The sequence below is a fragment of the Salmo salar genome, chromosome 23, assembly GCF_965601325.2.
Source record: "Salmo salar chromosome 23, fSalSal1, whole genome shotgun sequence".
Lineage (NCBI taxonomy): Eukaryota > Metazoa > Chordata > Actinopteri > Salmoniformes > Salmonidae > Salmo > Salmo salar.
This window is the reverse complement of record NC_138313.1, coordinates 36419126-36441237: the sequence shown is the minus strand read 5'-3', so window position 1 is coordinate 36441237 and position 22112 is coordinate 36419126. Positions and strand designations below refer to the sequence as shown.

Genomic DNA, 22112 nt, shown 5'->3' with positions numbered 1-22112 from the left:
TGTCGTATTATTCAGTCAGAAGAAAATGATATTTAGGGCTACTTTAAATCTGTCAGTAGGCCTAGCTAATGGAAGTCATTAAAACGACTTGAATTAAATGTAATTGTGTCATATAAGAACCTGGTAGTTAATAAGAGGAAGTATAATAATGTAATGTCTAAATCAATACACTCCATTTAGGGTTTCTGAACTTTTGATTTAAGAAAGTATTACTCGTCACTTGCGATGGCCCCCACCCGCCCCTCTGAGCGAGATAATTAGACGCTCGTTCCGAGACAGTCACGCTGCGATTCATTCAGCCACATCACCCACACGCATACTCCTGCCCAGCGTGAGCTCACAGTCTGTCTACCTTTCGCTACAAAATCTGCGTGTCCGTGAGAAACTGTGCTGTTGTTTCACACCTAAAGCAGAATATTACAGATCTGACTGTTGTACACTTTCTTTAGTTGAGCAAGAATCTCTCCTCCTTCCAATGGGTCCCGGTATAGTTTTACTATTCTCTCTGTTCGGAGTTCTCAACGGGCAAGGTAAGTTATCTTTCTGCTTCAGGATAGTAGTAGCCTACTGTGTCAAGATGTAATTCTAGCCATGAGAATCAATCCATGCCCATGCGTGATGTACCGCATACTGTATAGACTCAAAGGAGGCTGATGAGGGGAGAACGGCTCATAATAATGGCTGGAATGGAGTATAATGGATGGAATGGAATGTTTTTGATACCATTCCATCTACTCCATTCCAGCCATTATTATAAACTGTCCTCCCCTCAGCAGCCTCCACTGGTATAGACATACAGTAGACAAAATACTCCTGTAAGTACACATAGGCATGGTAGATATTTCAAGCTTACCACCTTACTGCAGTATCACTGTGTGGACAGAGATGAAGTCGGGTACCACTAGAGATAACCAACGGTTCCATTAAGTTTTACATGTCATTTTATGAACACTTTGTCAGTTATATTACAGTACAAATATGTAGCCTACTGTGTCACATGCTGTTCAGAGTGTGTCATTTGATTTTGATTTGATTTGTGAGTGTGTGTGCCATGTGTGTTTGTGTGTATCTTGCCAGTGAAACATCTGCCCATGATTACAAGCTTAAAGGATGGTTTCAACATTCTCAACTTGTCCTAAGGTGATTTGGCAGTGATGAAATGCATTGTGCATAGTTTTTAATATGGACTCATTTCGTTGGTAGAGATTGGTCAGACTACTGCCAGGACTGATATTTGTAATCAGTGAGCGGTCAGTATGCTATTTACATTTTACATCCCTCTTATCCAGAGGGACTTAGAGGAGCAATTAGGGTTAAGTGCCTTGCTCAAGGGCACATTGACAGATTTTGCTGGCTCAGGGATTCAAACCAGCAGCTTTCTGGTTACTGTCCCAACGCTCTTAACCGCTAGACTACCTGCCGATTACAATATTACAGAAGGAAATTATTGCCCAAGCTCTAACAGTAACAAGGCTTTAAAGTTTAGAATACGCAGTACAGAGATGTACTCAAGAGGCTTGATGCTCAGCCAGCCAGCCAGATGCAGGCCAGGTTTCTCCTTACACTATGACGGTGTGTCAAATGAGTCTGGAGCCACTTAAGCAGTACCCCACTGAGCAGTACCCCACTGAGCGTTTGCTGGTCAGGGGGGAGGAGCTCTGATTTAGACCTTTAAGGGCCCCTCCAGGGGTCACAGAAGCTTGGGACGACCCATATACCCCAGATTAGGGTCCACTGGACACACATGGGGCCAATTCCACTCATGGGGCCACTTTCACAGCCTGCCGGGCTCCTGACAGTGGTGTGCCTAGGAAATAAGTTGACATCACCCCATCTCCATTGAATCCAATGTCATTGGGCATGTCGCACGGGGGCTATACCCTCCCCCAACACCTATCAGCACCCCTCGCGCCTCTTCTCAGCTTCCATGCTCCACAGGAGAGAGTCATGGTATGGGGTCAGAGTGGACTGACTGAAGATCTGAAGATGGCCCCATAGGACCAGGTTATGGAACATCCATGTACATTAATCACTCATTCAGACATTTTTGTATCAGCTCAACCATCATAGACTCCACCATCAGCCAAATACGTATTAGGTTGAGTGAAATGTGTCAATGACAGACTTTTGTGACAGGTTCTCAGCACTTATAAGGTAATTTGTGCAACTACGATGCCATTAGGTAAACTGACTAAAGTGTGTTAGTTAAAGGATGTGGCCCATGGAAGTGGACTGTTCTGATGCAATGTCTGGCTCTGTCTGATGGGCCATTGTTGTGGGCTGAGGGACTGGGGCTCCACTGAGCTCATTAAGCAGCGTTTACATGAGGAGTCTAGACGTTCTCTCTCTCTCTCTCACTCTCTCTCTCTCTCGCTCTGTCATGACAGCCCTCACCACCAGCAACACATTCCAAGATGGAAATCAGCCTTTTATGCAGACAGACAATGCATCATACGGACAGGCAGGCGGGTAGACTGCTAGATCTCCTCTGCAACCGCTGGGTTTTCCTCGTTTGATACAATAATAGAGGGTAGATTTAAGACGCTCTGCTCATTCAATTAGTTGGGAAAGGGGGCAGGCTGCGGACTGTGGTGGCTATGGAATGGTCCTGTCATGCACTGTGGGTTAGGATTAGTTATCAGTATAGAGTGGAGGGAGAATACACCAGAACTGCAGGAAGCGAGAGTCATGTGACCACCTCTTCCCATCAGATGAAACTGAGATTCTATGACATTCTCATGCTATGCCTCCTCTGAGCTGGGAAGGGAACCTCATGGAGCTTTGTGGGAGCTGGCGAGATGCATTCTGGGGGTTTGTCTGCTCTTTCTAAAGACATAGTGAGGGTCCCAGCTTCCAGGGTGTTTTGGCAATGAGACGTCAGTTAATGCCAGTGGTAATGGTCAAGAAAAAGAAAAAAGGCCAAACCGGCCAAAACTGGCCTGTGGGGCAGCCGAGCAGGGAGAATTGTTCACTACAGGAGGTTTTGACCATTCCTACTATTCCCCGCTCTTCCAGCTAATGTATTTTCTTCACTTATATATGCGTAACTAAGTTCTCTTTCCAAGCAACTCTTTTGTCACTCTCCAAGAGCATCCTGGTGTTGGTTTCAGCCCTCAGATGAAAGCTGAGATAGACTTTATCACTGTTGAAGAGAGTGGCACTAGTCTAGTCAGAGGCCCATGTGAAGTATTTTACTAAACGCTTTCCCACTGGGCAAGAACTGTTTGAATCAATGTTGATTTCACGAAATTTCAACCCCATTCTGTGATGACATTGAATCAACGTGGGAAAACTGATTGGATTTGAAAAAAAGTCATCAAGATAAGTGAATTTTGACTTTTTTCCACCCAACTTTGAACCTAAATCTAATGACATGGTGACATTTTGATTTGATTTCATGTTGAATTCACCTTAGTGAATGTAAATCAAAACGTTGGACTGACGTCTGTGACCAGTGGGTTATGACTCAGTTAGGACATGGTGGGATGAGGAGCTCGACTGCTGCAGTTGTTAGTCTAGCTGGTCACAACAAGCTCGTTCAATGAGTCAGCAAAATAGTGTTTGTTGGCATGATAATCCATCTTGACTACCTAGTCTGTATTTGTTTGATGATACACATTACTCTTGATTTTCAGCATAAGTTATCTGCGTGGTTGCTACATAATTTAACTACTTTTTATGAATCTGCCCAAATTAACTTTATCATATCTGTTTCTCTCAGGGTCAATGTTGACAGTTTTGTGATTTCCTTCGCATAAATGACCATATTCTTTTTACATTAAGTCACTTTTTATTCACACCTTTGGCCCGTATCTGTACTTCCCATATTCAAAGATATAAAACAAGTTCCCTAGCTCCTCTGGCAGAAATAATTGGAACTCTAAATTGTTATTTTATTACTTTTTTATGGAACTATAAATTAAAGGTGACACATCCTCCCTTAGTTGAAACTTCGGATCCTATTTTGTTGACTCGTCTGCCAAGCTAGAATTAGAAGTTAGACATGCCTATGATCCTCTACGATGTCTGTTATTATTTTCAGTTGTTGTATTCACTATTATTCCTCTAGTCTCCGACTAGGCTACGAATCAACAGCAGGTTTATTGGATGAACTAAGATGACTTTACTTTGAGTGTTCTTCTGGAGGATTTATATCGATAGTACCAATTTGGAAGGCAGAGCTTTGTTTATGCCTAAGGCAAGAAAGGACCAGCCAACCTGCCAGAGTTATTTCACGTTTGGCAAATCACAGTAACCACATGGAAATGAATGTATTTGATCTGATTGCGATGGCTGAATTGTTTACAGAGTTGAGGCATTCCGAGCTCTTTAATCCACATGAAAAAAACAGACGGAGCGCCATAGAGTTGGTTCAGCTCCAGTCGTAAAGCCTCTCTTATTTCTACACAACAGATCCATCATTCAGTATCGCTGGCAAAACATTCCTATAACAGCTCTGAATTTCATTTCCAATCACTTGGAAGACACATTGTTAATAGTTGGGGAGTGTGAGTGGACTTGGGTAAAACAATATATTTTTGTTTGGCTAAGAGTTTTGCACGTTTGGTAAACATGCTTTGCATAATCATTCTAAATAATGTTGTATTGTTCATGCAAGAGAATAGACTCCATTGTATGCTAAACAGGACTTGAAACCTCCATGTATTCTGCTCTATCAGTGTAGTTCTAAGTAATGTTAGAGAGTTTCTTATCCCTTAGATTGACTGTTACCTTATGTAACATGGAAGGTGGTTCTGTGCGTTATGAGTTACCTTGCCTGGGCCCTGAAGTCTAACGTTAGCTCTCAGCAGGCTAAAACCATAGACATAGAACAGCTATAGTCCTACTCCATTTGGGGTCTCTAGATTTCCCACACTGAAGCAATCTGCTACATTACATTTTAACAGACACTCTTGTCCAGAAGAACTTACATGAGCAATTAGGGTTAAGTGCCTTGCTCAAGGACACATTGACAGATTTTTCACCAAGTCAGCTCGGGGATTCAAACCAGCAACCTTTCGGTTACTGGCCCAATGCTCGGCTACCTGCCACCCCACTCTTCACTAGGGCCAGTTACAGCACACAACATAAGCCTATAACCCACTGTTTGTTTGTGGTTTTGTCCAACCACAGGTGGAAAGCAGATGTCAATAGAGGAGTGCTGTAAGGATGGTCGGGACCGAGGCATTGATAACCAGGACTGCACAGCCCTCCCTCTCATCTCCGAGTCCACCACATGCAGGTGATTGCGGCCCCACTACTGTACTTACTGGGCTCTCTTAGCCATAGAAATGTAATGATTACAATAGATAGAACATGGATTGTATTTCTATGGTCTTACCTCTGTGCCCATAGTGGGAAGTGCTTACCTCAGTATTAGTCCCATGGGTTAATTTAAAGCTGTAAAGATAGACTATAGGGCAATATGTATGGTGGTAGGCCATAATGTGAGATGACTTTACCTTACCCCCGGTCATAAATCCCCAGCCACATTATTGACTTGATGTGAGAGCAGGGTACATTACACTAGTAATAATGACAGTAATAACAGCTCTGGTAGTAATATTAGAAGGTGTGTTGCCACAGGTTCAAGCCCGATAAGGAGGAGATCTGTTGCTCAATCTGCTCTCTGGTGGCACATGTATTTACATTGGCTACCCAAGTGATAGAGAATTTGTTCAAATTATAGAGTGAGGGGGGGAAGGGTGAGGGTTTTTGGTTGAGTGGTGGGTTGGGTTTAGGGTTTAGAGAGAGGGGGTATTGCCAAATCCAGGAAATACCACTGAGGTGAAACTATACTCAAAGAGAGGACTGGAGAGGGGGAAGAACAGGAAATCAGAGGGATTATTTCAGACACTGAAAAAAGAGAAGAAGAGAAAAGAAAAACAGGAGCCTGGTTGTGCCCTTAAAAGGTCCTGCGGAGGCGGCGTGAGTGTGGTTGTAGTTTATAAGGAAAAAGAGATCATTTCTGGTAAGAGGTTTGATAAAGACATGGAGCCAGTTACAGGAGTGGAGTAGAGAGGGGATCTAAGTGCTGTACAGTACTGTATATACACTCAAACTCGTAAAACAGACAATGGATTTCACTCCCTCCCTACAGACAGACAGACCAAACAGACCAAACAGACCGACAGGACAGACAGACAGACAGGACAGACAGACCAGAGACAGGACAGACAGACAGACAGACCAGACAGACAGACAGACCCAGAGAAACCAGACAGAACAGAGACAGACCAGACAGATAGATAGACAGACGGACCAGACAGACAGAAAGACAGACAGACCAGAGACAGACCAGAGACAGACCAGAGACAGACCAGACAGACCAGACAGACAGACAGACAGACCAGACAGACAGACCAGAGACAGACCAGAGACAGACCAGAGACAGACAGACAGACAGACAGACAGACAGACAGACAGACAGACAGACAGACAGACAGACAGACAGACAGACAGACAGACAGACAGACAGACAGACAGACAGACAGACAGACAGACAGACAGACAGACAGGACAGATAGACAGATGGACCAGACAGACAGAAAGACAGACAGACCAGAGACAGACCAGACAGACCAGAGACAACCAGACAGAAAGACAGAGAGACAGACCAAAGACAGAGAGACAGACCAGAGACAGACCAGACAGACCAGAGACAGACCAGACAGACCAGAGACAACCAGACAGAAAGACAGAGAGACAGACCAAAGACAGAGAGACAGACCAGAGACAGACCAGACAAACACAAACAGCCCTTAACTTATTAAATTCCCTCAGAGGAGCAGACCATTGAAGGCAAAGCATAGGAACCCCAGACTGTTGATGGTCTGATAAAGCTTGTCTACAGTAAAGAGGTGTGCTGCCTGCACTCACTCTCATTTCAGATCTGATTATTTACAGCAGCTTTTTGTCTGCAGTACAACAACCGTTTCTGGTTTTACTGTAAAACGGCTAATCAAGCCACTCCAACTGGACAGACTGGTCAGAGAGGTGGATATCACTGGTCCTCCAACTGTCTGGAAGTGCTCAGGCATCCTAGATAGGCTGGTTCCACTCCAGACTCAGCCTGGCCATCCCCCAGAGGAATGTAATTCCAGTAATGTTGTCCAGGAAATAGGGATGCAAAATCCAACCAGGATTTCTGGAAAACCTGGGAATTTTGGGAAAGTAAAAATGTTCAAACCTTATCCAGGAAGTGTTGCAGCTCTGCACCCCTCTGTGTCAATCAGGGGAGGAACATCCAATGGGGAGGTGGGTTGGTTAAAATAGTCACGGTAAATAATCGATTCTTAAGTTGGCTTCACTGTACGCATAACAGTGGGTGTGTGGTAAGTCAAATGAAGGCAGTGTGTAACGGGGTGAGTGACTGGTTGCTGGGAAGTCAGGTACAGGAGAGCAGAGATGGGTGATAACAGGAGAACTTTAATATACACCCTGGCCCAAAGGCACAGGCGAGGCAGCACAAAGCACAACCACGGTAACATGAACTGGATTAAACAAAACAAACAAACCTAGGTTTGAAACAAACCTAGCGCAAGCCAGCCTGTAGCGTAACACCCTACACAAAGAACAATTCCACACACTGACATGGGGGAAACAGAGGGTAATATACATTTAGTCTGATGCGGGAATGTGAACCAGGTGTGCGGGAAAACAAGACAAAACAAATGGAAAATGAAAGGTGGAGCGGCGATGGCTAGAAGCCCGATGACGTCGACCGCCGATCGCCGCCCGAACAAGGAGAGGGACCGACTTCGGAAGAAGTCGTGACACAGTGGTGCATTTACCCAACTGTTAAATTGAAGATTTTATACATAAACAACTTTTTATCCACCTTGAGCTCACACAGGGTCTTCCTTTATCACTCAACCACGTACAGCAGCTGCAGCAGGCAGGACTATGAATAGATCCCTATTAGGCATGCCCAGGGCTCTTAACAGGAAGCACTTTGAGACAGCACTCTATTCCACTAATGAGCCCAGTGATGGAATTGAGAATAAACTGTGTTCTCTGTATCTTTCCTGTTCCTGTTTGACAGGATAGTACAGGAGCAGTGCTGCGCGACGGTACTGGAGGACACCATCTGCACCAACGGCATCAACATGGCCAAAGACCAGGGGGGCTGTGACACCCAGTTTCCTGGAAGCACCTGCGAGACCAAGACCGCAAAGGTGTGTGTGTCTGTGAGAGAGTATGTGTGAGAGAGTGTGTGTGTGTGTTTGTGCATATGTGCATACATTGCACAAATACTTGTGTGTGTGTGCGTGTGTGTGTGTGTGTGTATAAAAAGTGTGTATGTCAGAGAAGAATTCATTGTCTGCTTCAAAAACCTTATGTTGAGCACCAACGTGCAATTTCTGCAGGAGAGTGAATGTGATTGTGTGTGTGTGTGTGTGTGTGTGTGTGTGTGTGTGTGTGTGTGTGTGCGATCCTGTTGAGCAGGATGAAACATGTCACTCTGGGGAGAAATGAGGAATGGAGCTTGTTGCTATCAGGTAGATTATACATTCACATAAGATACTGTCTACTACAGGCTCTCTGCCAAGATAGGCGCTCTACACCCAGCTGTCTTCTTCCTCAGGATCCTACGCCACCATATCACTACAACATACTACAGCACATCAAGGCACCAGTCAAGACCCTTGCAGAGCTTTGCCAAGGGATCCACAGTAAATTTGCCCAGAAGAATGAGATCGTTGTTAGTGCAGCCAGCAACATGTCTTAACTTGAACCTCCACCTCCCTGAAATGCAGGTGTTGGCTGATTGCATTAAGGTGTGCTGCATTTTATGAATGGGAGAAAAGAGGTACAGGATGAGTTTAGAATGGGGGATAAACCATAGCATGCTCATTTTCTAGCTCCCTCTAAAATCTCTCAGTACACTACCAGACTACAACCCCACCACCCAATACCCACATTATGACATCCTCAAGACATACACACACAGAAGATACAGACACACTCAGACTAGACTCCTCGGTCGTCACTAGTTACCACAGCCACAAAGTCATAAACCCTGCCTATTTGTGATTTTAAACCTAACCCTAACCACAACCACACTGCTAACCTTATGCCTAACCCTAAACTTAAATTAAGACCAAAAAGTTATGTTTTGATATGATACATTTTTACAATATAGCCAATTTTGACTTTGTGGCTGTGGTAACTGGTGGAAACCCGACCCCTCCCCCGAGTCAAGCCCAGACAGTTCCCTTTCAGACGATGGTGATTGGTGAAGTTGTGAAGTGGTGGTGTAATTTCCCTCTGTATGTCCGTCTGGCCAAATGATGCATATTAACACATTGAGTAATCATGTCTATGATCTGACCCCTCCAGATGTGCTGTGACTGTTGTCTGCTGGGCCGGGCTGCTCAGGAGAAGGGTCTGCCCTGTGACCACAGCCTGTCTTTGGGCTACCAGTGTGGCCTGGTGTCCCGGGCCTGCTGCGATGATGGAGCCCCTGATGTGAAGACCAACACTCTGGGTAAGAGAGGAGGGTAGAAGGAGAGGAGGGTGGAGGGAGAGGAAAGGGTGGAGAGAGGGGAGAGGGTGAAGATAGAGGAGAGGGTGGAGAGAGGGAGGAATGGGAGGTGTTGTAATAGAGAGGGCAGGGAGGAGGGGAAAGATGGAGTACAGTAGAGAAGCTATATGGACTATTTTTCATCTAGTGCTACACTGCCATCTGGTGGCCATTAGGAGACATGGCTCTTACTGTAGTTTTAGTAAAGACCTCCATTGTCATGATGAATAGTTTCAACACTCTTTGTTTGCAAACAGTTTTTGCCTGTACTGGTCAATATGTTATTTCTTATCCCCCACAGTTTCTGACAAAGACAACGAGGCCCTCACTGGCAAGGATAATCCCTTACTGAATGAGTGCAGCAACGGTACTAACTTCCCCTTCACACATTATTGTGACATGTTATTAGCTGACTGTCCTCACAGAGAAAGTCAGAAACATAGGTACTCTAACAGAAAAAAACTATTTACTTTAATGTGCACATTTTCTGTTCTCAACAGGATTAGCGAAGTGTGCACAGGAATGTGTGGGCAACGGCACTTGTGCCTGCTTCAAAGGCTACAAACTCAAACCAGATGGGAAGAACTGTGAAGGTGAGTGGACAGGAGGCAGCAGCCATATCTTGTTGAATAGTAAATGAGTTGGAATAAATCCCTATCGGTCTAGTATCTCCACAGGACTAGGATATCTTACTTCTTAGATACACCTTCCATATTATCCTCTCCTCTTCCTCTCTCCTTCTCTCCCTCTCTCTCTCTCTCGCTCAGATATAAACGAGTGCCTGCTGGGTGCCAGTAACTGCCGAGGAGGCGAGCGCTGCATCAACACGCTGGGGTCATTTCGTTGCCAAAGAGAGGTCAGCTGTGGTACCGGTTACGAGCTTACCGACAGCAACAACTGCAAAGGTCAGAGGTTGCAACACAACGCCTCCTACAGGGGAGAGGGAACATGTAAAGATCATATGTATGATTCATACATCCATGATAAACTGTATACAGACTTTATCTATCTGTCGCCCATCCATCCATTCATCCATCCATCCATCCATCCTCCATCCTCATCCTCCATCCTCCATCCTCCATCCTCCATCCTCCATCCTCATCCTCCATCCATCTATCTATCTATCTATCTATCTATCTATCTATCTATCTATCTATCTATCTATCTATCTATCTATCTATCTATCTATCTATCTATCTATCTATCTATCTATCTATCTATCTATCTATCTATCTATCTATCTATCTATCTATCTATCTATCTATCTATCTATCTATCTATCTATCTATCTATCTATCTATCTATCTATCTATCTATCTATCTATCTATCTATCTATCTATCTATCTATCTATCTATCTGATCTACAGTACGTCTGACTTTGACTATGAAGCTATTGTTGAGTATTTATAAGAATACATTTGAATCACACACATTTTAATATGATGTAAATCTGCTGATGCTTTCGTACAACATGTCTTCTTCCCCCAGACATTGACGAGTGTGAGTCGGGCACCCACAACTGCGCCCCGGACTTTATGTGTCAGAACACTCAGGGGTCGTTCCGCTGTCGGCCCAAGAACCAGTGTGGCGATGGATACATCCAGGATGCCCTGGGCAGCTGCATCGGTGAGCATCAGAACCCCGTTACCATGGCAACACATCACCAGGACAGCACATCACCCCATCCATCCCACATATACCCCCAAACACAGTAACTTCAAAGTACAGTCCACAGGGCCCTCGACATACATACATACAGTTGAGGTCGGAAGTTTACATACACTTAGGTTGGGGTCATTAAAACTCGTTTTTCAACCACTCCACAAATGTCTTGTTAACAAACTATAGTTTTGGCAAGTCGGTTAGGAAATCTACTTTGTGCATGACACAAGTCATTTTTCCAAAAATTGTTTACAGACAGATTATTTCACTCATAATTCACTGACTCACAATTCCAGTGGGTCAGAAGTTTACATACACTAAGTTGACTGTGCCTTTAAACAGCTTGGAAAATTCCAGAAAATTATGTCATGGCTTTAGAAGCTTCTGATAGGCTAATTGACATAATTTCAGTCTATTGGAGGTGTACCTGTGAATGTATTTCAAGGCCTACCTTCAAACTCAGTGCCTCTTTGCTTGACATCATGGGAAAATCTAAAGATATCACCCTCAGAAAAATGTGTAGCCCACCACAAGTCTGGTTCATCCTTGGGAGCAATTTCCAAACGCCTGAAGGAACCATGTTCATCTGTACAAACAATAGTATGCAAGTATAAACACCATGGGACCACGCAGCCGTCATACCGCTCAGGAAGGAGACGTGTTCTGCCTCCTAGAGATGAACGTACTTTGGTGCGAAAAGTGCAAATCAATCCCAGAACAACAGCAAAGGACCTTATGAAGATGCTGGAGGAAACAGGTACAAAAGTATCTATATCCACAGTAAAACAAGTCCTATATCGACATAACCTAAAGGCCGCTCAGCAAGGAAGAAGCCACTGCTCCAAAACCGCCATTAAAAAGTCAGACTACGGTTTGCAACTGCACATGGGGACAAAGATCGTACTTTTTGGAGAAATGTCCTCTGGTCTGATGAAACAAAAATGGAACTGTTTGGCCATAATGACCATCGTTATGTTTGGAGGAAAAAGGGGGAGGCTTGCAAGCCGAAGAACACCATCCCACCCGTGAAGCACGGGGGTGGCAGCATCATGTTGTAGAGGTGCTTTGCTGCAGGAGGGACTGGTGCACTTCACAAAATAGTTGGCATCATGAGGAGGGAAAGTGATGTGGATATATTGAAGCAACATCTCAAGACATCAGTCAGGAAGTTAAAGCTTGGTCGCAAATGGGTCTTCCAAATAGACAATGACCCCAAGCATACTTCCAAAGTTGTGGCAAAATGGCTTAAGGACAACAAAGTCAAGGTATTGGAGTGGCCATCAGTAAGTCCTGACCTCAATCCTATAGAACATTTGTGGGCAGAACTGAAAAAGCGTGTGCAAGCAAGGAGGTCTACAAACCTGACTCAGTTACACCAGCTCTGTCAGGAGGAATGGGGCAAAATTCACCCAAATTATTATGGAAAGCTTGTGGAGGGCTACCCGAAACGTTTGACCCAAGTTAAACAATTTAAAGGCAATGCTACCAAATACTAATTGAGTGTATGTAAACTTCTGACCCGCTGGGAATGTGATGAAAGAAATAAAAGCTGGAATAAATCATTCTCTCTACTATTATTCTGACATTTCACATTGTTAAAGTAAAGTGGTGATCCTAACTGACCTAAGACAGGGATTTCTTACTAGGATTAAATGTCAGGAATTGTGAAAAACTGAGTTTAAATGTATTTGGCTAAGGTGTATGTAATCTTCCGACTTCAACTGTACATGACATATGTATAACCTCTGACCTCTACCCCAGACATCAATGAGTGTCTGGCCCAGACTGGGCCTTGCCACCCTGGCCAGTCGTGTATGAACACGGTGGGCTCCTTCACCTGCCAGAGGAACTCTGTCAACTGTGGCCGGGGATACCACCTAAACGACAACGGCAACCGCTGCGTGGGTACGTACGGCCGCACTGAGGCCTCATCGCGCCAGTCTGGGCATAAGGCCCCCAGAAGGTTCCTGTCCTGGGCTATAGTAGACAGCCTGAACATCCCCTGGAACCACCGCAGCACTGATAGACTTGCTTCTCTACCACGTTCACCTCTTTTGATTAGCATTAGGAACCTGACACCTTAGCCTACATTTCCATGTATTTCTCGTGGCCTCGCTATCCCTCTGCATACCGATGTGTTTTTTCTTCCTGTAATATCTGGTGGTCTCTCTCTCTGCCCTGGTGTAGATATTGATGAGTGTAAAGGTCCTGATGGAGCGTGTGCAGGCCACGGCTGTATCAACCTGGTAGGATCGTTCCGTTGTGAGTGTAAGATTGGCTTCATCTTCAACAGCATCAGCCGCATCTGCGAAGGTACACACTGACTTCCTACTCCTTGTAGTTACCTAGTAGTTACAGGACAGTGTCGTGTCAGTTGACATAAGCAGGACACCAACAGTCGTGACTGTTTATGACATCTGGTATGTCATCGTAATCACAGCGTTATGTAGGTCTTATGACAAAGGGTTAAAAAAATATTGAAAAAATGAACTGCCAGTGGGGAACCCTGCTGTAGATATTCAACTTAGTGTTCTTTTCTTCTTCCCTTTCTTTCTTCTTAGATATCAATGAGTGCAGGCACTACCCTGCGCGCCTCTGTGCCCACAAGTGTGAGAATGCCGTGGGGTCCTATAAGTGCAGCTGCACCCAAGGCTTCAAGCTGGCCAGCGACGGCAGGAACTGTGATGGTAAGGCGGCCTTCCAATGTTAAGAGTTGTTTAAATCTGAGCTTCTCTCATTGGCCATCTCTTGTTTTGCCTTACTGAAGTTTGTGGTCACTTGTTTAATTAGATGTATTCTCTCTTTGTCTCTCTCACTTTGTCTCTCTCTCTTTGTCTCTCTCACTTTGTCTCTCTCTTTGTCTCTCTCTCTCTTTGTCTCTCTCTCTTTGTCTCTCTCTCTGTCTCTCTCACTCTCTCGCTCTCTCTCTTTCTCTGTCTCTCTCCTGTGTATAGATGACTAGTTTTATCTAACTGAGTTACATTGTTGTGTGTAGATCTAAATGAATGTGAGAGCAGCCCCTGCAGTCAAGAGTGTGCCAACGTGTACGGCTCCTACCAGTGCTACTGTCGCCGTGGCTACCAGCTCAGTGACAGGGATGGCATCAACTGTGAAGGTAGGAGACGCTAAAACGCATCTAATGAGCCATAGCCTATGGTGTAACCTAATCAGGAGCCCCATTACACAGGTATTATTTCATTTGACTTCCAGTACCCTTTACATCCTCTATTGTTTGACCTCTGATCTTTGACCTTGTCTCCAGACATTGATGAGTGTGCCTTGCCCACCGGGGGTCACATCTGCTCCTACCGCTGCCACAACACCCCCGGGAGCTTCAACTGCAACTGCCCCGCCACCGGCTATACTCTGGCCCCCAATGGACGCAGCTGCCAGGGTAAGTCCTCGCTCCTTATCGGGATGTAGGGGTCCTCAGCATGGGGGTTATGGTCATTCTTCAGATCAGAAGACAAATACCAGTAAAGATGGCAGCTAGCCTAGCGGTTAAGAGCATTGGGCCAGTAACTGAAAGGTTGCTGGTTTGAATCCCTAGGTGAAAAATATGTCGATGTACCCTATGTACCCTTGAGCAAGCAACATAACCCTAATTGCTCCTGTAAGTTGCTCTGGATAAGAGCGTCTGCGGGAGTGAATAAAATGTAACAGTGATGATTCTGTGAACCAAACTTCCGTAATGAGTAACCTTGCCTGATACCTGAAGACTTGCATTATCTCCCAGAGTAGACCGAGGTTTGAACCTAGGTTTCATGTTTAATATATAGGATTTAAAATGTTTGTGGTTCTGAATGGATTCATTTGTCTTCCTGTCCAGATGTTGATGAGTGTGTGACAGGGACACACACCTGCTCTGAGACAGAGAGCTGCTTCAATGTACAGGGTGGATTCAGATGCTTGTCCTTCGAGTGTCCGCCAAACTATCGCCGAGCAGGAGAGAAGTGAGTACCTACCTACCTACCTACCTACCTGAGGACTGTCTCTCAAGTACTGGGGCTATACGGTATACCTGTTTTTAGTTCACAGTATCCCAAGGTCGCCAGGTATGGAGTTCTCAGTTAAGTTGTCATTGACCAAGGCGGATGACTTTATGTAACTCCTTGTTAATCAGGAGAACAACTCTCTTCACACTACTGAGCCAAACAGAGTGCAGTCAAGGCGAGCATTACTGGGCTGGCCTGGCTCCGCAATGTGAAAGGAAAAATATCCCCTAGCTCTGTATTGAAGCTGTGCATGCCCAATGTTGACTCTTAATGGCTTCAGTTGTAGGGTTCAGTCAAAGCATGTTCTGTGCAGGCAGTCGAATGACGAAATGTAATCCTTTCCTTGAGATGTTCTTGCATGACCCTACAGGGGGCAGTGTGACACATGCTGGTCCACAGAAACACATGAGGCTGACTTTGTCCCTACCCACCTAGCCCCACCCAGCTAGCAGCATGCCATGCACGGCAAATCAAACTTATACCTCTCTTTTGTTCTCTGTTTGTTCTATCTGTCCGTCTTTGTCTTGTCCTGTCCTGTCTCTGGCCCCTGTCTCTCCTTACAGTCGTTGTGAACGCTTGCTTTGCAATCAGACTAGCGAGTGCCTGGCCTCGCCTCTGAGAATAACCTACTACCATCTCACCTTCCCCACCAACATCCCCGTGCCCACCAACGTCTTCCGCATGGGCCCGTCCAACACCGTGCCCGGAGACCATGTCCAGATTGCCATCATCGGCGGCAACAAGGGCGACTTCTTCAGCATGCAGAGAGTGCCCTCTGGTGGCGAGATGGCTGTGACGCGGCCCATCACTGAGCCGCAGGACTTTGAGCTGTCTCTGGAGATGAGACTGCTGCGTTATGGCACCACCAGCACCTACCTAGCCAAAGTCCTGGTGTTTGTTGTCCAGGAGCAGCCCATCATACCATATAACGCCATCCCTGAGTAGAGGGTAGTAGCATATAGCAACAAGAATACGGCAACAACAATAACAGCCAAAAAAGAGCAAACACTGCCATGATAAGCAAGCACAAACACAGTTGACATAGACCAGAAGCAGCATTTTCTGTAATTTGTCTCCTTGTTTTTGGTGTTATTGTAGTTTTTGTGATTACTGTAGCTAAGTATAGCCCCGCAAAATAGGCCAAATGTAATGTACTCACTTGGAGGTACGGCGTTTGAATAGCAGCTAGGTGGCACTCTAGGGCAGGGTATTGAGGTAGTGGCCTGGGGATGCCTATTGATTACTGTAGTAATGGTGTAGTCTGGAGTCCTACAGTATCTTATGGTTGATTTGTTTAATGAAATGTTTTCTATTAAAATTGGAATAGACACAATAGACGTTCAATCCGGATATATTTTTTTGAACATATGTTTTGTGGACAGCACCAGAGATCTCATTTTTTATTTGAATATTACATAGCTGGGGGAACTATGACCTGTAAAGCATGCAGGATGCTTTACAAGAATGCACTTCATGTTTGGGGTAAGTTTATGTGGTTTGTGAAAACATATTTTCAGTGGCATAGGTACATCTCTTGAATAGAACTGTGATATTCCAGTAGGTGAGTATAGCATTTTTAAACAGCGTATTAGCACTGTCAAGTCATAGTTGATGTGGTGGAAGCAGTTAATTTGGTGGATCCACATCCTTCTAATGTGGTCTCACATCCTGACCTAGCCTACTTGATATTTTAGTAATAATGTGAAATGCACATATTCCACTGCATACTGCGGGTGTAAAATCAAGCAGACAGTGACTCAAAGGCAAGCCAGAGTAAGTGACAGGCAATGGGATGCAGTCGTGGAAGACTAGGAAATATGCAAGGCACAGAGATAGAGTATAAATAGCCGAAACATGTTGTTAGGCCACTAGTCAGAGCCTGCCTGGGCTGCTGCTTACAATAACTGTAAATTTAACCATGGGTCCCAGGTTCCTCCCGACCTGTCAGGGCAGTAAGGATGCACCTGTCTAGTCGGGACATCCATAAAATAAAACATGGTGGTCTGTGCACAGCTACAGATATAGTATCTTAATTTGATCACCCTGTTGCAGGAGAACTTTCCTGTAACTCAGGAAATGTAAAACCTGTAGTGTATTTGAGGTTTAAAAAGGCTTCTGAAGTTTGTAATTTCCACTTTGAGATTTCAGACTTGAATTTTCCTTGTGAAAAATGTATCAACCCCTTCAAAAATGTCCGTTAATTATAATCCACAAAATAATTCACATTTCCTGTTGCTGCAAGATTAGTTTCCTTCTGTAGCAAACTGGCTCAAATGAAGATCATACATCTGTAAAGAACAATTCGCTTTTTTCTCTACTCTGACAGTGAGTTATGGGGATCTGGGTTCTGGCCGGTGGTCTGAACAATTTGTGGCGGAGCAACATCACCGCTCGAAGAATGAATGATGCCCTGCAGTGTTTGTGTTGGGGCGTTATCAATCTACTGACTATAAATAATAATTACCCAAAAAATAAAAGGACTTTGCAGCGCTTGACCAGAGGACTTCCATTCCATCCAACAGTCTGTTTTTCTTTCTGGTCTTGAAGTATTGTTTTTTTTTCTGTAGGGCTGCGTCTCTCTGGGCCACGTGAGGTGAAGAGAGATGAGAGGACAGGGGAATACAAGGGCCCTCCTGTGCCCCCCCCCCCCCCCCCCCCCACACACACACACACAAAGGGCATAATTAGCCCTTCTCTCTACTTGCTGTCTAGTCTTTGATGTACCCTGCTCTGTGTGAGGGCCAGTTCACCCTAGGTCATTATAATCTTGTAAATTCACTTTGTGGCCTAGTGGAGCAGAGCGTTCACCCCATCCTCCAGGCCCTGCTCTCTCCTCTTGCTGCTGCTGCTGCAGGCTGAGGTATTATAAACTAGAAGAACATTTGCGGCTTTGGCCTGAACCAAAGCAAAACTTGTACGCTGGCGTTAATTGCTAATTACAAGCCCCTACACAATGGCGGCTTGACTTTTTGTCAGGGGCTTTTCCCCTCTCTCCATGAAAGGAGCTGTGCAACCCGAGCCGGGTTCTGGCCTGGGGTTCTGGCCTGGGGTTCTGGCCTGGGGTTCTGGCCTGTGGTTGAGCTGCAGCCTATAGGTCCCACGAGGAGGGACAGAGAGGCATGATGTAGCTGTATTATACATTACACTGGAGCAGTGGTGGACGTTCACTGGACCCTATACATGGTACTCTTGGGAACCAGAGCCAAATCATGTATGCACTGGCCAGCTACTTGTCTGTTGGCATTACCTTGCATAACCTTCCATTTGAAGCCCATCCACACCAGACATTATCAACTGTATAAGCTGCATGTATGGTATCTTGTCTTTTTAGAATAGGCTCATGGAGAAGCAGAGTTCGTTCGGTAGAGCATGGCACATCCCCACCAAGCAGAGGAGATTATGGCTGACGTTGAGTTGTAGAATTTGTCTTGATATGTTTCGTAACCAGGACCTCCCCCAGGACATTGATGATTTAAATAGGGGTCTCTGTCCCTGGTGCTTGTGGGTGAAAGCCTGCTGAGAAGCAGTTCCTCTCAGATTCCAAGACAGGTTCCTGGCAGCGTAGCAGCCCTGTTGCTGTAGGCATGTGGGTGGGTGGCATTTGTTTCAGCGAGGTCTCCCCTCACCCTAAGCTGCTACTGATTAGATTGTGAAATAAACAGAGTCTTAAATAATGGGATGAGAGCAGCTCGGAGCGCTTGAGGAGTTGTCTAGTCATGTTCTTCACAATTTAGGAGAATTTTAGAACCCCCCTCGTCCCATAAATTCTCCTCAAGAGATTATCTGATATGAAGCCGGGACACGCTCAACAAATCCAAATATTTTCCTGCGAGCAACTCATGCATCATTCTCCCATCTCCTCCATATTTCACTTCTCTTCTTCCCACACAACACAACCAGTGCATCAGAAACCAAACCATCAATGCCTAGCAGAGCCTCTACTAGCCAGCTACACTCTGGCTACTGTGTGATCTTTGGCTGTCGTTGTTTTATCATTCTTGCTAGCCACATACAGTATCGATGTTTTGATGTAGAATACTTTACCCAGCATCCCCGCTGTAGTTGGAGAGATCGTGTTTGTGTAGCGGTTGTTTCACAGGGTCTGCTGAGTTCTTGATTGTGCAGTGCACTTCTCCCTTGGAATAGGATGCCCTGTCATTTGAGCTTCAGGGGGGAACTGAAGGCAGTTTGTGCCTTAGGCTTTTTATAATCTCTCACTAAAGGTCAGAGGTTGTGTGTGTGTGTGTGTGTGTGTGTGTGTGTGTGTGTGTGTGTGTGTGTGTGTGTGTGTGTGTGTGTGTGTGTGTGTGTGTGTGTGTGTGTGTGTGTGTGTGTGTGTGTGTGTGTGTGTGTGTGTGTGTGTGTGTGTGTGTGTGCATTTGTGTGTGTCCTCTCTCAGCAGGGCAAGGGTGGAGCGCTCAGACACCGTCCGCTGTGTGAAGTCGTGCCAGCCCAATGACATCAGCTGTGTCCTGGACCCTGTACACTCCGTCTCCCACACTGTCATCTCCATGCCTACCTTCAGGGAGTTCACCAGGCCTGAAGGTAGGGGGTGATCTCTCATGCACTTATTTAGATTACAACACACTTTTTTTCATATCCAATGTTTTTTTTCACTGCCAGCATGTTATGTGAAAACATACTTGTAAGTATATTCCTTTTTATATTACCTTGTTGTCCAAAATCTCTTGCCCAAAAAAGCCTGTGATAGACTAGCCTCCTGTCCAGGTGGTGTGCTTATACATCAAGCTGCCTCGCGCTACATAATGAGGAGATAGGCTCCTGCTCCTATGAGCCCAAATCCAAGGCTCTTGCAAGGCTACTTATTTACTTGCCCAAAATCAGCTAACGCTTAAAGAGCAACTGCCTTTAAAAATCAACAAATTCCTTTGAAAACAACCTATGTGACATCATTATGAGTCAGAAACAGTTATTGTACCAAACACCTTAGTTAGATGTAAAATTGAGAAATACTGCACCAAACACCTTAGTTAGATGTAAAATTGAGAAATACTGCACCAAACACCTTAGTTAGATGTAAAATTGAGAAATACTGCACCAAACACCTTAGTTAGTTGTAAAATTGAGAAATACTGCACCAAACACCTTAGTTAGTTGTAAAATTGAGAAATACTGCACCAAACACCTTAGTTAGTTGTAAAATTGAGAAATACTGCACCAAACACCTTAGTTAGATGTAAAATTGAGAAATACTGCACCAAACACCTTAGTTAGATGTAAAATTGAGAAATACTGCACCAAACACCTTAGTTAGATGTAAAATTGCACAACTAGAACATCCTCAGCAAAACCGTAAACATTTATAACAGATTTCTTAAGATTTCTTAGATTGATTCTGGGGCTTCCTCGTCTACAGGGTCTCATGGGGGACAAATATCATTAACCAAATGCGGAATCGGTCAGAAAACACACCTCCAAGACTAAAATCTCGTTTCTCTAATGGGCAACATTAGTGGCTCTTTAAGAGTGTTGTTGACAGTGTAGTGGTAATCCGTGCATCAGACACTTCCTCCTTAACTTTCAATATATATATGAGCTGTGTGCATTCAAACCCTGGGGGACAAGGTTGGTGTACTGGTAACACCATTAAGTATTGCCAAGCCGCAAGCCCAAAACCAATGTCTAAGTGTCACATTTTTAATGGATCTGACTGACTGACCACTGTAATCACACCCATACAAACTGAGACAAACTTAGTCCTACATGTGGTGCATGTTTCAGACACACTCATCCTCAACTTCATGGGAAGCTAAGTCCTTGTTGTTTCTCATAAGCTTCTCGTCGGGGTGTTTAGGACTTGCAGGCCTCTAACTGAACAACAGCACTGAACACCCATCATCCCTGTCATGACCCCCTCTGCACACAATTAACCCAGAGCTCAGCTGCCTCCCATTTAATTGTCTTCCTCCTCCGAGAAGTTGGCACGAGCCTGGCCGTTTCAATCCCAGCCTGATTATAAGGGTTTAAAGCCCTGTAAAGCTCTTTTGTCTCTAATTGTTATCTTCTTCCAACAGAGATAGTTTTCCTGAGAACCATGTCGCTGGCGTACTCCTCCCCCCACATCAGCTCCGACATCGTGTTCGACATCCTGGAGGGAAATGTCCAGAATTCCTTCGACATCGTCAAACGTCAGGAGCACGGCATAATCGTGGGTGAGTGGAAAGAAAGAAGGAGCGAAGGGATGCAGCTAGCTAAGCCATACGTCGTTTGACTTGAGTTGAGGTCTGAGTAACTCATCAAGTCACAAGGGCCAAATAACAATAGCAGGCAATCACTAGTCCCGAGGCCTCCCTGGATAGATGTTCAAACAAGCGGTTTTCTGACCTAATTTTGCATTGCGTTTTTTATACGTACAAACCAAACGCATGTGTGTGTCTCCATGTGAGAGCTGAGTGGGGAGAAGAAGAAGAAGAAAGAGAAGCTTTGGTTTGAGAAGTATGAAATTCTCCATCATAAGGATGCTCCCGTGACACAAGTACATCTGACAAACACTTCCAATGCCATTTGCACCCTGGTGGCAGCTGTGGCCCTTCATGTCTCCGTCCTCTATGGAGCTGTCCTTTGGGTTGTCCTCGGAGACCAATGAAGGACAGCTTTCTCTTCTTTCTCCACAAAACATTTGGCATCAGTTTGTCCCACTTTTCTGCACCATTTAATTCACTTACTGACCGCCATGTTTTTTCCATTCCTTAAGCAAAAAAGCCCTTCTTCTCCTCAACAGATCATTGTGGCTATGATGTACAGAGATGGCTTATATTTTTGCATATCAAGCAGTCTGGATGGGCATAATATATTTTCATGTGTGTATGTTAATCTATATGACGATAATCAGTCCTTATTAGGGTTGCAAAAGGAGGATTTATTACTGGTGTCTAATAATCTCTGGCCCTCTGTGTTGCCTTATCAC

At 44.9% G+C, this 22112-nt stretch overlaps 1 protein-coding gene across 3 annotated transcripts in view; it reads left to right on the top strand.

The window, feature by feature from the left end:
- The first annotated feature begins 254 nt into the window (after positions 1–254).
- The window catches only part of LOC106584496 (fibulin-1), a 44184-nt gene continuing 22326 nt past the window's right edge, over positions 255–22112 (top strand). The window contains exons 1-16 of one of the 3 annotated variants that reach the window (XM_082968079.1): positions 255–530; positions 5134–5242; positions 8045–8177; positions 9343–9490; positions 9828–9893; positions 10027–10119; positions 10294–10431; positions 11016–11153; positions 12951–13094; positions 13377–13502; positions 13751–13876; positions 14185–14304; positions 14452–14583; positions 15019–15142; positions 19587–19729; positions 21220–21357. In XM_082968079.1, coding sequence (XP_082824205.1) covers positions 476–530; positions 5134–5242; positions 8045–8177; positions 9343–9490; positions 9828–9893; positions 10027–10119; positions 10294–10431; positions 11016–11153; positions 12951–13094; positions 13377–13502; positions 13751–13876; positions 14185–14304; positions 14452–14583; positions 15019–15142; positions 19587–19729; positions 21220–21357 — 1933 coding nt within the window. In that variant the 5' untranslated portion in view covers positions 255–475. Of the gene's footprint in view, positions 531–5133; positions 5243–8044; positions 8178–9342; positions 9491–9827; positions 9894–10026; positions 10120–10293; positions 10432–11015; positions 11154–12950; positions 13095–13376; positions 13503–13750; positions 13877–14184; positions 14305–14451; positions 14584–15018; positions 15143–15747; positions 16518–19583; positions 19730–21219; positions 21358–22112 lie in introns of those variants that run through there. The other 2 variants (XM_014169869.2, XM_014169870.2) reach the window with 2 other exon arrangements.